At 51.2% G+C, this 14,131-nt stretch overlaps 1 protein-coding gene across 30 annotated transcripts in view; it reads left to right on the top strand.

The window, feature by feature from the left end:
- The window catches only part of CACNA1G (calcium voltage-gated channel subunit alpha1 G), a gene marked incomplete at both ends in the record, with an annotated part of 63,663 nt that overhangs the window by 17,204 nt on the left and 32,328 nt on the right, over positions 1-14,131 (top strand). For all 30 annotated transcript variants that reach the window (XM_080922957.1, XM_080922965.1, XM_080922962.1 and 27 more), the window contains 4 exons: positions 12,407-12,558; positions 13,239-13,424; positions 13,512-13,626; positions 13,708-13,863. In XM_080922957.1, the coding sequence (XP_080779083.1) occupies positions 12,407-12,558; positions 13,239-13,424; positions 13,512-13,626; positions 13,708-13,863 (609 nt within the window). The remainder of the gene's footprint in view (positions 1-12,406; positions 12,559-13,238; positions 13,425-13,511; positions 13,627-13,707; positions 13,864-14,131) is intronic.

Below are 14,131 nucleotides of genomic sequence, written 5' to 3'. Positions count from 1 at the left end.
GCTTCAGAGTCTGGGCTGAGAGAGGAAGCTACTTCTAAGCTGTGCAGGTGGAATGTGTGTCAAGTCGGGGGTGGGGGGGGACCCCGCCGGCCTATGCACATATTCAGGGCTGTCTGAAGATGCTGGCCAGTCGGGCTGTATGTAGGTCCTCCTGTGTGATTGTCTCTTATGCTGTTTATCTGGGAAGTCTCGACACCCTGAGGTAGCAGGGAGGGAACTGACCACCCGAATCTCACCTTTTCTGGTCTGGGAGTGAGCATGTGAGTTCCTCCTGCCAGATCGCCATACTGACAGGGAGGCATGGGGGAGCTTGTGGCAGTCGCAGCGGAGTGGAGGAGCGTCTCCACCAGGATGGGCTGAGCCAGAGGTGGGGGTGCAAAGCCAGCAAAGTGTTCACTTTCCCAAGGGTTTTGAACTTCTGTACTCTCACCCCACCAACCTCTGCCCTGGAAATGTCCTGGGTATCTGGCTCTTCCTTCAGCTGCTCTGTCTGGCCAGGCTCACCCCTCGTTTTTTTCACGCCTGTTGGCTCCCTTCTCTCTTGCTTGAATAACCCAGTATAGAGCAGCTATGCCTTGCACTGTTCTTCCCCCGTGTCAGTGAGGTGTGTGTGGAACCACACACCGGCTGCAGTGCCAACGGGTGGCCGTGCATGGCACTGGGTGGGCGTGTTGTGTCTGGGCCTCGTGGGGTGTGGGCATGTATGCACACGCTGGCTCTGCCAGCCTCCCGCAGAGAGGTGCTCTACTCTGCCAGGTGGCTGGGGGAGGGTGGGTACAGCATTTGCCCCTTCTGTGACTCAAGAGATGGAAACCCCTAACCTCTACCACCTTGGATCCCTTAGACTCACTCACCTCCTCCGCTTCACTCAGCACTGGTTTAAGTCCCTGTCTCCCAAGGGAACACATTTTTGGTGCCCTCCCCTCCCCCACTGGGGGGGGGAATGCATCCAGCAGTCCCTGCCTGGCCAGATGCTGCTGGTGGAGGCTTTGATTGCACGGGGAAGAAGCTGAGTCAGACGGGCTGAAGGCAGATGAAGCTGCAGCAAGAGGGCTTCCAGTTAGATGTCAAGAAGGATGCCCCTTTGGAAGGAAAAGAAAAGCCATTAGTTGAAGTGCTTCCAGCATCTCCTCAGCCACGTTCTGGAGGAAAGAGGAGACAACTCTAGTTCCTCCTTAACCCTCAGTAATAGGAAGCCCTTATTCTAAGCAGGCAGCAGCTGCGGTAGAGGACAAGTTTGTCCTAGAACCTGGTTGCTGAAGGCCCCATGGGGTTGAGTGGGAGTCCCCAGCAGGCTGGGCAGATGACTGGTTGCTGCTTGGCAAACTCAGAGGATAGGGAGGGTGTCATAAAACTCCAGAAGCTGCCATGGGTCTGTGCTTGCAGGCACCGTGGCGTGAAATGTCCCGCCATCTGCGCCCCTGAGCAGGCTGAAGGGTGCGCTGCGGAAGGAGGATGAGGATGGATGAAGGACTGAGAGATACAGGGGAGAAACAGGAATGGGAGAAATGCAGAGAGGGCACACTGGAGACCCAAACAGAAGGGGCCAGAAAAGGCGGGGACGGGTGTGGAAGGAGAGAGAGAGAGAGAGAGACAAAGAGAGACCAACAGCTTTAGAGAGACAGAGGAAGGCAGAGAGGAAGGACAATAAAACCAGAAACAGAGGTCCAGATGCAAAGGAGGACAGGGCAGGGAGGGGGAGTGCAGGACTCAGATGGAGCAGACTGCAGGGGAAGTGGAGCTGATTGGAAAGAAGGCTCTGCAGATGCTACTGCGCTGGCTCGTAGGCCCCAGGCTCCTGCTTTCCCCACAGGGCTCTTGATGAATCGATTGTATCCACCAATTCTGGTATTGATCAGCTTGGGGAGCCCCAGAGAAGGGGTTGGTGGGCTCAGTCCTAGTCCTTCCTCTTCCCCAAGCTCCCACTGCTGTCTTCTCTGCTTGCTGTTCAGTTTGGTTGCTGGAGACAGTGCCATTCCCCTCCACCTACCTCTCAATGAGGAAACTTCATCCTGTTATACCCCCAGACCCTCAAGGCCGGGACATTGTTTGCCTCACCATTCTTTTCTGACTCCCCTACCCCTTAACCACTAGCCAGAAGTACTGGTACAAAAGCCAGAAAGATTAGTGAGAGGGACAAGGATACAAGAGGAGGCCCTGAGCAAGAAAATTACCTTGACTATAGGATGAGCAAAGAACTTCATTCTCACCACTAAGGGGGTGGTACAAGGAGTACAGGATGGAGAATTATCTATCCGTTCCTTTCATTTTATTCCATCCATTCATCCATCCACCAACTCACTCATCCATCATCCATCTATCCACCACCTCACTTATCTATCCATCCATCCATCCATCCATCCATCCATCCACTCACTCATCTATCCATCCAACCATCCATCCTCCTACCTACCCATCATCCATCATCTATCCTCTCATCCATCCATCTCATTCTATTCTATCCATCCACCCACCAAACTCCAATTCACTCATTAATCTATTCATCCATCAACTACCCACCCATATACTTATCTATTCTTTCACCCATCCATCCATCCATCCATCCATCCATCCATTCATTCATCTTCTACCTACTCATCCATCCATCCATCTATCCATCCATCCATCCATCCATCCATCCATCCATCCATCCATCCATCCATCCCACACTTGTATCCTTTGTTTTAGAGTTGGGTTTACACAGTGGTGCTAATAAATGTCTAGCAAGTTGCCCTCAATAAAACAAAATAAGCCAGGCCTCATGATGCTGGCCATCCCAGCTGAAGCAGAAAAATTGAAAGTTCAAAATCAGCCTGGACTATTTACTGAGATTCTGTAACAACAACAACAACAATTTAATATTTAGTTATTATTTTATGTTTATGTGTGTGGTTGGGTGGGTTTGTGCACCATGTATGTTCAGGAGGTCAGAAGATTACTTGGAACTGGAGTTACAGATGATTTTGAGCTGCCACATGGGTGCTAGGAACCAGACCTGTGCCTTTGCAAGAGCAGTACGTGCTCTTAACTGCTGAGATGTCTTTGTGTTCTTCAAAACTGTTTTTAAGCAAGGCAGAACTGAGAATATAACTCCAGAGTTGGGTGCTTGCCCAGCTTGTCCTAGATCCTAGGTTCAAACTCTGGCACTACAGAAACAAACAAGCCCAACCTAATTGGCCTGTTTCCATGGGGTGAACGCTCCCACCATAGCCAAGTGGAGTCGGGCAGGGATGGACTCTGAGCTGAGTCTGGGTGCCCTGTGTAATCATCTAAAGCTGCATGGAGGGCGAGGGACAGAGGTACCAGACACCAAATGCAGGCATTCAGAATGAGTGAGTCACTAGATATGGGCTGGGTGAACAAGTGACAAGATATTAGGTTGGGAAAACTCGGGCCAGATCCTGAGAGGCACATGAAGGAGTTTGACTTAGGTTGTTAAGTTCTTAGCAAAGATTCTCTTTTTTAATCAGCTTTGTGTTTCATCGAAAGCTTCCTGAAAGTCATGATGGAATAAATGTGAAAAAGACAGGAAAGGTTACTCCATGCTCTCTTTTTGTTCCTGGAGACAGAGGAGGGGCTGGGGAGAGCCCACAAGTCGCTGACTCTTCAGACTCCATAACAGAGAGCTAATAGGACAGAGGACAGCAAGGATGACCTCAGGCTTCCAGGGGGAGCAGGGCCTTGAGAAGATGTACCTGGGGGCTACTTTTATCTTTCTGAAAAGAAGTGGCCTCATGCCCTGTTGTCCCTCCCACCTGGGACCTCTCTAAGAGTGGCGGTCTTGGAGTTACAGACTAATTGCTATTTCTTGGTTATGAGTCTCAGTAAGGGCAGATGCTAATGTTTTGTTTAAGGAGCAAGATGGCAGTATATAGATAGGGTTGGAGAAGTTGAAGAAGAACAGAGAAAGTCTGGGGTAGTTGGCCTTTTAGGCCAAGAGAGGACAAAATAGGAACAATCCTGCTTGTCACCAGTGTCTGGATCCATCTTGTCACTGCAGATGTATGTCCAGAGAAGGTTTCTATTTATGTGATGGAGGTTGGCCCACAGTAAGGGAAGAGACGGTGAGATGGGGGTGGGGCCCACATGTGGCATGCCTAGATGTTTGAAGGGGTTCACACGCTCCTTTTCAGCTCTGATGAAAGCTGGGGAACACTCTTGTCAGATACAGACATGCCACATGCTATTGCAACATGACATTTGTGGGCAAAGCTTCGTAGATGCCTTCTACTTGGGCCTGGGCCTTTGGTCTCCAGATAGTGGGTCACGGGGCTGTTGGCCTAGCAAGACACTGGGTGAAACTTTTTGGATGACTAACCTGCTTCCATATTTTCAAGGGGTCTTGAGTAAAGGGAGTAAGAAAGTACCATTCTGAAGCTACTAGTCTGAGGGGCCATCTGGAGGACGGGGTGCTTGTGTCTTTTCAGGGTGCCCTGGCTCTAGGCTTCCCCAGTCCTACACGGGTGCACATCTTATACATGACCCACTGGGAGAATTCTAGAATGTCAGAGAGTGGGACAGAGCCAGAACACCCAGGCAGTGTATGTCCTTGTTCTGTTTCAATGTCACTTTATGTTCAATCCCAGGAGCTGAACTCCAGGGACAAAGGAGGAGTGCTCACACCTCCGCAACAGGTGAGGGAGGTAGTATTAGAAAGGGGCAGGCTGAGGGGCCATCCGGAGGCCTAGCTTGGAGATGTGCTGGGTGGCATATAGGCACAAGGTGATCAAGGTGTGTGTGACAGGGATGTGGCAGGGACTCTACTGGACCTTGAGCCGCCAGTAGGTGCAGGCCTAGTGGGGGAGGGAAAGGGGAGCTCTTTATCACCCAGATGACTGCCAAGGGCATGGGTGAATGAGAACAGAGGTGGGCAGGTCTACAATCCTACTGGCAGGTCTTTAGCCCTGGCACCTGACTGTCGGGATGCATGACAGGCAAGCATGACTCCCAGATAACGCCAAGGTTCCAAGACAGAGCCTCCAGGCATGGTGGAGTGGGAGAGGGGGAAGGAGCATGTTCTAAGAGAAGGTGAAGGGTTTGTTTTGGATGTGTTGAGTTTGAGATGGCTGTGGGCCATGCGGAGAGGGATATCAGGCAGACGCTGGCCGTCTGCATGAGGAGACAGGGAGTTGGAGGGCAATTGGTTAGTGTCCTCTACACTCTGGTGACAGCTGGAAGGTGGGGGAGTGAGGTGATGGTGGAGAGAACACAGCAAGGGGAGGGTGTGGGCCTAGAATGAACTCTATAATATGTTGGCTGAGAGGAAGTAGACGGATGGAGAGGGGGCCCTCTAGAGAGACAGGAGATGGTTGTGTAGGGCCAAAGGAAGCTAGGTGCAGGGCAGGAGAGGCCAGTCCTAGCTGGATGCTGCCAAGGCAATTACTACCAGAAGGACTAGAAAGATCCTGGAGAGGTGGGGCCAGGGCTTGTAGGTGAATGTGCAGAGAGCTCCTGTATGTGGGCAGAGCTGGAGAGAGGCGTAAGAGACATGATGAGGACCACTGATGGAGAGGATGCAGGTGGAGGAGGGAGGGAGGCAAAGGTGCAGGCTGAGGGTGGGAAAGAAACTTGGGAAGGCCAAGTTCGGGGCAGAAAAGAAGATCTGCATGGGAACAGGAAACTGTGGATCAGGCATAAGACAAGCCTGGAGCCGCCCAGCATGCATGAACTGTTTGGTCAGCACAGCCTCGTTCATGACTGATTACTCCGCTCAGCAGTTCATGATACAGCAAAGATGCAGGAACACCGACGGGGACTCACCCGAACCAGGGACCTTACCAGCAGGAGTCTTCTGAAGTCCATAGCATGAGAGTGGCCTTCAATAGCCTACCCTGGGCTTCAGGCCAAAGGTTGGTCAGGAGAATGAGGAACAGAACGGAGCCCCCACCCCGTCCCTCCCCTTTTTTCCTGCTTTCTTCCTTCCCATCCCTTTTCCTTTCTTGTTGAGAGTTTCACTATGTAGCCCGGGCTGGCCTAAACTCACTGTACAGCTCAGGCTGGACTCAACCTTGTGGCAATACTCCTGCCTCAGCTTCTTGAGGACAGGGGCTACGTGTGTACATCGCCATGTGTGGCTGATACAGTGCTGGGGATCAAACCCAGGCTCCACCCCGGGCTCCACCCCAGGCTCCACCCCGGGCTCCACCCCAGGCTCCACCCCGGGCTCCACCCCAGGCTCCACCCATGCTAAGCAAGCACTCCACATACTCGGTCCTCCCAAACCTGCCGCCTTTGTTCTTTCTTTTTTGGTAAAAGATGGGTTACCTTGTCACTGGCATTGGACGAAAAATGTGGCTGTAGCTGACAATGACCTTGAGCTCTTTATCCCTCTACTTCCTGAGATTACAGGCGTAGGCTAACCTGCCAGGCTGGAGGCTCCAGGATTTTAAGTGGCAGGGGCCCGGGCTGTCTGTCTTGAAGCTCAGCCAGCACTGGCTAAACCTGGCTTGTTTTCACTTGGGAAACTTCTAGTAGCTGGAGAGATGGTGGAGAGGATAAGGTTCGCTGCTGGCTCCATCGATAGTTAAGAGGCACAGGGGGAAATACAGCGAGGGTGCTAGGGTGTGCCAAGAGGTACTATCAGAGAGGCTGAGGAGGGAGGGGCAAAGCCATCATTGAGATGTGGCCTGCGAGATTGCTTGAGAATTCCCAGTCACTCTGCTGTCTCTCCGGCTTCTCACACCCTCCAGATTACGTGCCTTCTAACTCAGGCAACCTCTTCTATCGCCTGCTTAGACCCCAGCTCTTTGGAGCAGGAGTTGGGGACAGCCAACACAGGGTTGAGATTAGCTGAGGAGTCCAGATTGGTGAGCGGAATCTTTTGGGACTGGTGGAGCTGTCAGGTACTGAGGAGATGGGGCATGGGGTCACAGGAGACCTGGAGTGGCTTGACCCAGCCTCCTCTTAGCTCTGCTCTGGCTTCTCCACCTTTCCCTGGGAAAAGCACATCACTGTCTGTCAGAACCGGCTCTCAGGCGTCCTGCCGGGACAGCTGCAGTATCTCTTAATTGGTCTCCCCTCCAAGCCATCTGCATGCCACCACCACTGCAGCCAGACTAATCTCCTTAAAACACAGCCCGGCACATCTCCTCCCTTCTGAAGCATCAGTGGCAGTGCTGTGGGCCAAGGCTGGTCCAGCTTGGGGTGCGGCTGGAGGCCACTTTCCCTGTGGGCCTCACAACCTCATCCTTTACCATCTCACTCCCTGAGCTTTGGGTCTCAAGTATGATCCCCTCAACCCCCCACCCACTCCTTCCTCTGCCCCTTATGTTTCTGCTGCATGCAGGTGTGATTTCCATGGGCACCCTTCCCCTGTGCCCCAACCTGCACTGACCCATTGACTGACGCTGGCTTGGAGCTCCATGTCGCTCCTAGGTTTTTTCTCCTGCTAAGCTGTAGCTTGCAGATAGTCTGTCCTGTCACGTTTTGAGAACTGTCTGCAGCCACAGGGCCACCTGAGCTTCAAGTCTTCACGGGCTTGAACTCACCCTTTCTGTAGAGGCACCCCATCACAAGGTGGTAGCTCTCTGTTTAACACAGAGAGGTCCCAGGCGGTCCCAGCTGCTGAGGGACATACCCAAGGTCACATAGGTAGAAAGACTCAGAGTTGGCAGGCCTACTGTCTTCTGGTACAGTCTCACTTTTATATCAAGAGGGTTCTGTCCACAGAGGGCACTTTAAAACACAGTCAAGGGAGATGCTATAGTAGCAAGCAGCTGACCTAGGGTTATAGTTGCTACAAAGTGATAATCAAGAAGAGGGCAGATTGGGAGATGAGGGAGGAAGGACTCTAGCTAGCGTCAGCACAGAGCAGAGGACTGAGCCTCAGGGGCAGAGGCTTAGGCTGCCAGCCCCACCTCTCACACATGTATCTACTGGGCCCTGACATCTAAGAGTGACAGTGAGTACCTAGCCAGAGACCTGAGAAAAGGGATTTGAAGACAAGAAGTCAGTGGGTATGTGTGTGTCTGGAATCTGGAACCCTGCCACAGGGGCTGTGTGTGTTCTGTGTCAACCTTCTTTCACAGTGTAGGGGAAATGGTATTGTGAGAAATATGCTCAAAGACCTCTCTAAAGAAGCCCATACCCTCCAGCAGGTTCCCACATGTCTCCAAGCCTCAGTTTCTTTAGATCATCTCCTGTCCCTCCATCTCTTGCTTGATTAAACAAGAGTTGAGTAGAGAGGTTTTGAGCAGAGAAGAAATGAACTCTGGGAGATCTGTAGTCCACTGGCACTGTGCTGGATTATAGTAGAACCTCTACCTCTGCCCGTTTGAGTGGTCAGAATTTTGCCTGCAGTCCCTGGGGCAACCTTGTTACTAAGATTGTGTCCATGTGTTGTCCTGTGTTGGCAAAACATTCCCAGCCTCTGATTTAGTAACTGGGACAGACGAGGCATTCTGGGGGGAAAAAGAAGCTATTGCTTCTTGGTTCTTCTTCTTCTTCTTCTTCTTCTTCTTCTTCTTCTTCTTCTTCTTCTTCTTCTTCTTCTTCTTCTTCTTCTTCTTCTTCTTCTTCTTCTTCTCCTCCTCCTCCTCCTCCTCCTCCTCCTCCTCCTCCTCCTTCTTCTTCTTCCTATTCTTCCTCCTTCTCCTCCTCCTTCTTCTGCTTCTTTTTCTAATCTTCTCTTCCTTCTCCTCCTCTTCTTCTAATTCTCCCTCCTCCTTCTCTTCCTCTTCCTCCTTTTCATCTTCCTCCTCTTCTTCCATGAATAACCAGGGGATGAAATATTGGGTTCTGAAAAACCTGAGGCCCCAGCCCTTATGTATATTCATAAAAGCGACAAGACTGAGGCCAAGTGCCAAGACCACAGCCTACCTACACCAGGCATTCTAGCTTCCCCAAAGCTGCTGGGCAGAGTGGGGTGGGGTCTTCAGCCTTTTCTGCTTCTCCTTCTGGTGAAGACCACTGTTACAGCCTTCCAGGGCTCTCCTACACCTGCCTTCTCCCTGAGCTTTTTGCTATGTACTGATAAGCTGTCTTTGTATGTGCCCCTAGGTTATTGTCTATGCATATTGCCTAAGGCTCCAAGGATAACTTCTGGTTGGATGAAACCTGTGTACACACAGTAGCTGTTCTGTTAGGGACCACTGTTGATACAAACCCAATCAATGATGTGGAGCTGGTAGAGCATGGTGGCCCAGCACCCAGGAGACTGAGTCTGGAGGTTTGTCAGTTCAGGCCAACCTGGGCTACATAGAGAGAGCTCCCCCCCTTTGTTAATTCTCAAAAAAGCTCTTGAAAGCTACTATGCTTTCAGCAACTTACAAAATGGTTTGCACATTTAGATTTTTAGTAGTACAAATTGAGTTATTTTTATTTTTTGAAGTACAGATTGAATTGTCTTATATTCACTTAAAATGTTTGAGACCAGAAATGTTTTAGATTTAGAAGTATTTCTCTCTCCTTTAAAAAAAGATTTAGCTATTTATTTTATGTATGTGAACACACTGTCACTGTCTTCAGACACACCAGAAGAGGGCATCAGATCCCATTACAGATGGTTGTGAGCCACCATGTGGTTGCTGGGAATTGAACTCAGGACCTCTGGAAGAGCAGTCAGTGCTTTTAACCACTGAGCCATCTCTCCAGCGCTAGATTTGGGAGTATGTCTATGTACATAATAAGATACTTTAGGCAGGGATCTATGTCTACGTTGATTGATGGTTCATATATATTCCTTATACTACCTGGTTTAGAAGTTATGTAATATTTTAGTATACCATGCTTTGTTGTGATTTTGTTTTTGTAACAAGGCCTTATTATGTAGCCCTGGCTGGCCTGAAAGACACTATGTAAACAAGGCTGGCATTGAATCTACCTGCCTCTGCCTCTGTGTGCTAGGATTGAAGGTGAGTGCTGGGGATGAAGGCATATACTACCATGTCTAGCTAGTATATTTGTTTTGACTATGACCTATCACATAGTTCAGGCAGGAATGTCCACTCTGGGCATCACATTGCTACTCAGGAAGTTGCAGACTTTGGACTTGGGGTTTGGGGTTGGAGATACTCAATTTGTATACTTGCTGTGATATAAAACCCACCAATTGTAAGTGTACCTCATGCTGCTTTCATGCTGTCTTATGTTTACACACAAGTCCACAGGTCTCTAGGAGATACATCACATGTTCTGTCCACCAGATAGCTAGATTCATGGGTCCCCTACTGTCTCTGTGGCTTTGATCTGAATCCTCATTGCTTGGTGTTCTTGGAGTTGGGGTGACGTGAAATTGGGTTCCTTCTCTGGTTCTTCCTGCCCTCTGCCTTAGAGCATATTCCTACCTTCTCTTACCTTTTTCTGTTCCTCTGTAGCATAAGCAGAGGAAGGTTTTTAAGTGAATAGCAGGTGAAGCCTACTAAGAGCCTGAAACCTGTGAGGTGCTGTCGCTGTGTGTTCAGAGCCCAGGGTGGAAGCTGGGTAAGGGAGCTTCGTGAGTTGGGCAGGCTCACTGACTGTGGCTCCTTTGTAACTGGATTTTGGAGTGCAGAATAGGGTCGGAGGAGGTCTGAGCTCTGGGTTTTATCTGCACTTACAACGACCTCTTCCCTGCCTTCTGCACTGTGCCAATACTGGAGGGGCTAAAGGTCCTGCCTCTGCGTGGCCTTATTAACTAGATCTGGTAGTAGCATCCTCTTGTGCCTCCACTTAGAGCTTGTGAATCAAATACTTGCTCAAAATCTGCCAGAGCAATGGAGAGCCAAAAGAATTCCCCCAATAACTGCTTAGCTGGCTCTCAGACCCTCAGACTTGCCTTTAGGAAGAACCCCATCATGGCCTAAGAGTGTATCTACTGTGATGCTCCCACCCCCACCCCAGTGTCCCAGCCCACTAGAGAGAGGCTCTTTCCTTCCAGCTCTCTAACCTCCCCCGCCTGCCCTCCCCCCAACCTGGTCACACAGATCGGGGCCATTAAGATACATTTGGTTGCTCCCAGGACCTGGCTCCACGCTTGGACAGCCAGACGAGTCATCTGGGTAAACAGGAGGAGGTGTCTGTCTGATGGGTCAAGAGCCTCATTTGGCTGTTTCTTTTAACTCAGCTTCTTGGACAGCTACTATGTACCTTGGGCTTCCAGGTTGTAGTTTGCCTGTCAGGTGGGCAGTGACTCCATTCAGCTAATCACAACCCTACCTGCACTCCAGCCCTCAGCCAGGCTATGCATCTCCTTCTCCCCAAGCCAGAATGATAGCTCCTCTTTCTTAGCCATCCCTCCCTCTCCAGGGCTCTCCTGGGAGACCCATTCACCCTCTGCAGCTCATTACAAGTGCTCTCTCTCTCTCTCTCTCTACAGTCTTTCTCGGCATCGTCCCCCCCCCCCCATCTTCTTGTCCTGAACTTCTACATTTTCTGTCTGGATCATTTATTTTGGCACCAAGGCAGGTTCTAAGGTCCCTTGTGGTTATTCAGATGTTTAGTGAGTATACAACTTGTTTCTAGCTAGACACAGGGCTCCTGGGATGCATGCTTTTACAGCTCTTTCAATACCTGGTACATTGCTAGGCATACAGCAGGCACTTCTCACTGGAGGGAGGAGGCTAGTGAGCTGGAACAAACAGATGAGATGGCTTTTGTCATCTGTTCTTCCAAGGGCCTCGCTAGGATGCATCCCTGCTCCCATCCCAGACCTTGGGTAGGAACATAAAAGGAATTACCTCCGGTGTTTTACAGTTGGCCAGAGAAGTTGGAATCTTACTGAAGGTCACAGAATGAATGGCAGGACAGGCTGAGGATTAGTCCAGATACCATCAGGCACAAGCTGCAGATGCATCCTTATTCTGGGGCTCACCCTCCTGCCTATTAACACATATGTGCCCTGGAGTGTGCACACTTACTATGTGTGTGGTGTGTAGGAGGAAACCAGCATAGCCTTTGATATTTGAAGCAGGCTGTCAGGTGCAGGGAGTTGTCAGGTGCAGAGAGTAGCTGTCAGGTGCAGGGAGTAGCTGTCAGGTGCAGGGAGTAGTTGTCAGGTGCATGGAATAGCTGGCAGGCATGTGGAGTAGCTGTGGTATCTGTATAGTTATGTAGAGCTACAGGGCTGGGTGTGCACACAAAACCTTGACCATAGATAGCCCTTTGATGTCATTCAGTGTTACTCTGGTGGCCTGGGCCTCAATACAGGGACTGAAAAGTCTTCGACCTCCCAGGAGAAACAGCAGAACGTACACAGCAGCCCCTAAAGAAATCTGTAGTCTCAGGACCTGAGATCCTGCCTCAGGAATGATGAGGCCTGTGGGGGCTGTGTGTCTCTTTCTCAGGGTGGCTATCTTTGAGTGCCATTCTTCCTAGATACTCCCTAAGATTGCCATTTCTGAACCTCCTCTCCCTGGGGCCCCATGTTCAGGATGACTGGGATGTGGGGCTTGGGGGTGAGTCTGCTGCTACATACCCCACTGCCCTCTAGCCCGAGGAGCTCACCAACGCCCTGGAAATCAGCAACATCGTCTTCACCAGCCTCTTCGCCCTGGAGATGCTGCTGAAACTGCTCGTATACGGTCCCTTTGGCTACATCAAGAATCCCTACAACATCTTTGATGGCGTCATTGTGGTCATCAGGTATGGCTGCCCCCTTCCTGCTTCTGTCTGAAACAGTGCCAGCAGAGACACGGCCTCAGCGCTCCATTCCTTTTTCTTCTCACTGGGCGTCACCTTGCTCTCCTAGAGCCTGGGTCCCTTTTCCATCTGCTTTCCCTGCATCTACCTCTTGTCCTCATTCCTACCCAGGCCTGGGATAGATGAGGATAGGAGAGCTGGCTCTCGAATGGAGTTGGAGGAAGAGGTACAGACAGCTTCCCCTCTTGCAAAGTGCTTGGAAAACTACTCAGAGGCCCAGCAACTTACTTTAGGGTTTCTAAGACCTGGAAAAAATTCCATCCCCCACTCCCCACCTCTGGCCCAGGGCCAGAACTCCTTTATTGGTTTCTGGAATTGGCTTTAGATTTCATTAGAAGAGAACAAAGCAAATATTCCATAACTCGATGCTCTAGCTATGGCAGGACTTAGGGAGAAGGCTGCCTGCTGCCAGGATGTGATGATTTCTGGCTGGCAGCCGAGGGTCAAGCCAACTGGAGCTGTCTGTCACCTGTTATTCCAGCCCCTTCGAAGCCAGAAGGGTTGTGCATGACCCTTCTCCAAGCTAGGTTGGGCAGCTGGGTCTCAGATATCACCCAAAGGGTCCTCAGAAAGGGAAGTCAGGGATAATGGATGCAGGGACTCAGGCTGCCTGCCTCCCACAGTGTGTGGGAGATTGTGGGCCAGCAGGGAGGTGGCCTGTCGGTGCTGCGGACCTTCCGCCTGATGCGGGTGCTGAAGCTGGTGCGCTTCCTGCCGGCACTGCAGCGGCAGCTCGTGGTGCTCATGAAGACCATGGACAACGTGGCCACCTTCTGCATGCTGCTCATGCTCTTCATCTTCATCTTCAGGTGAGCACACAGCTGGCCAGGAGTGGGGCGGGGCTAGGGGCAGGATCACAGGACCCTGACCCTGTCTGGGTCTCCCTGTGTCTCTAGCATCCTGGGCATGCATCTCTTTGGTTGCAAGTTCGCATCTGAACGGGATGGGGACACGTTGCCAGACCGCAAGAATTTTGACTCCCTGCTCTGGGCCATCGTCACTGTCTTTCAGGTTTGAGGCTCAACGGGGGCAGGGCTGAGTCGGGGAGGTTGGGTGTCTGGTCAAGTCCTGACCCCTGTCTCCTGCCCACAGATTCTGACTCAGGAAGACTGGAATAAAGTCCTCTACAACGGCATGGCCTCCACATCATCTTGGGCCGCTCTTTACTTCATCGCCCTTATGACTTTCGGCAACTACGTGCTCTTCAACCTGCTTGTTGCTATTCTTGTGGAAGGCTTCCAGGCAGAGGTAACCCCCTGCCCTGTCTATCACCCTACTGAGGGACGCCTCCCTCTTCTCCCCTCTGCTACTGACTATGAGGCCCGAAAGATCTTGTAGGCAGTAACTACTGGACTAAGCCAGGGTGGGCCTGGGGCGGGAGGCGCTCGGCCGCATGAAACCCGTCATGGGAAGAAAGCTGTGTAGGTTATAAGTTGTCAGCTTATGAGACGCTCTTTCAGTCAGCCAGGACCTTTCCCAGAAAGACAAGCCAAAATTGGGGACCTATGTAGCTGGA

Source organism: Micromys minutus, assembly GCF_963924665.1.
Source record: "Micromys minutus genome assembly, chromosome: 10".
Taxonomy (NCBI): domain Eukaryota; kingdom Metazoa; phylum Chordata; class Mammalia; order Rodentia; family Muridae; genus Micromys; species Micromys minutus.
This window is presented reverse-complemented; position numbering and strand designations above follow the sequence as displayed.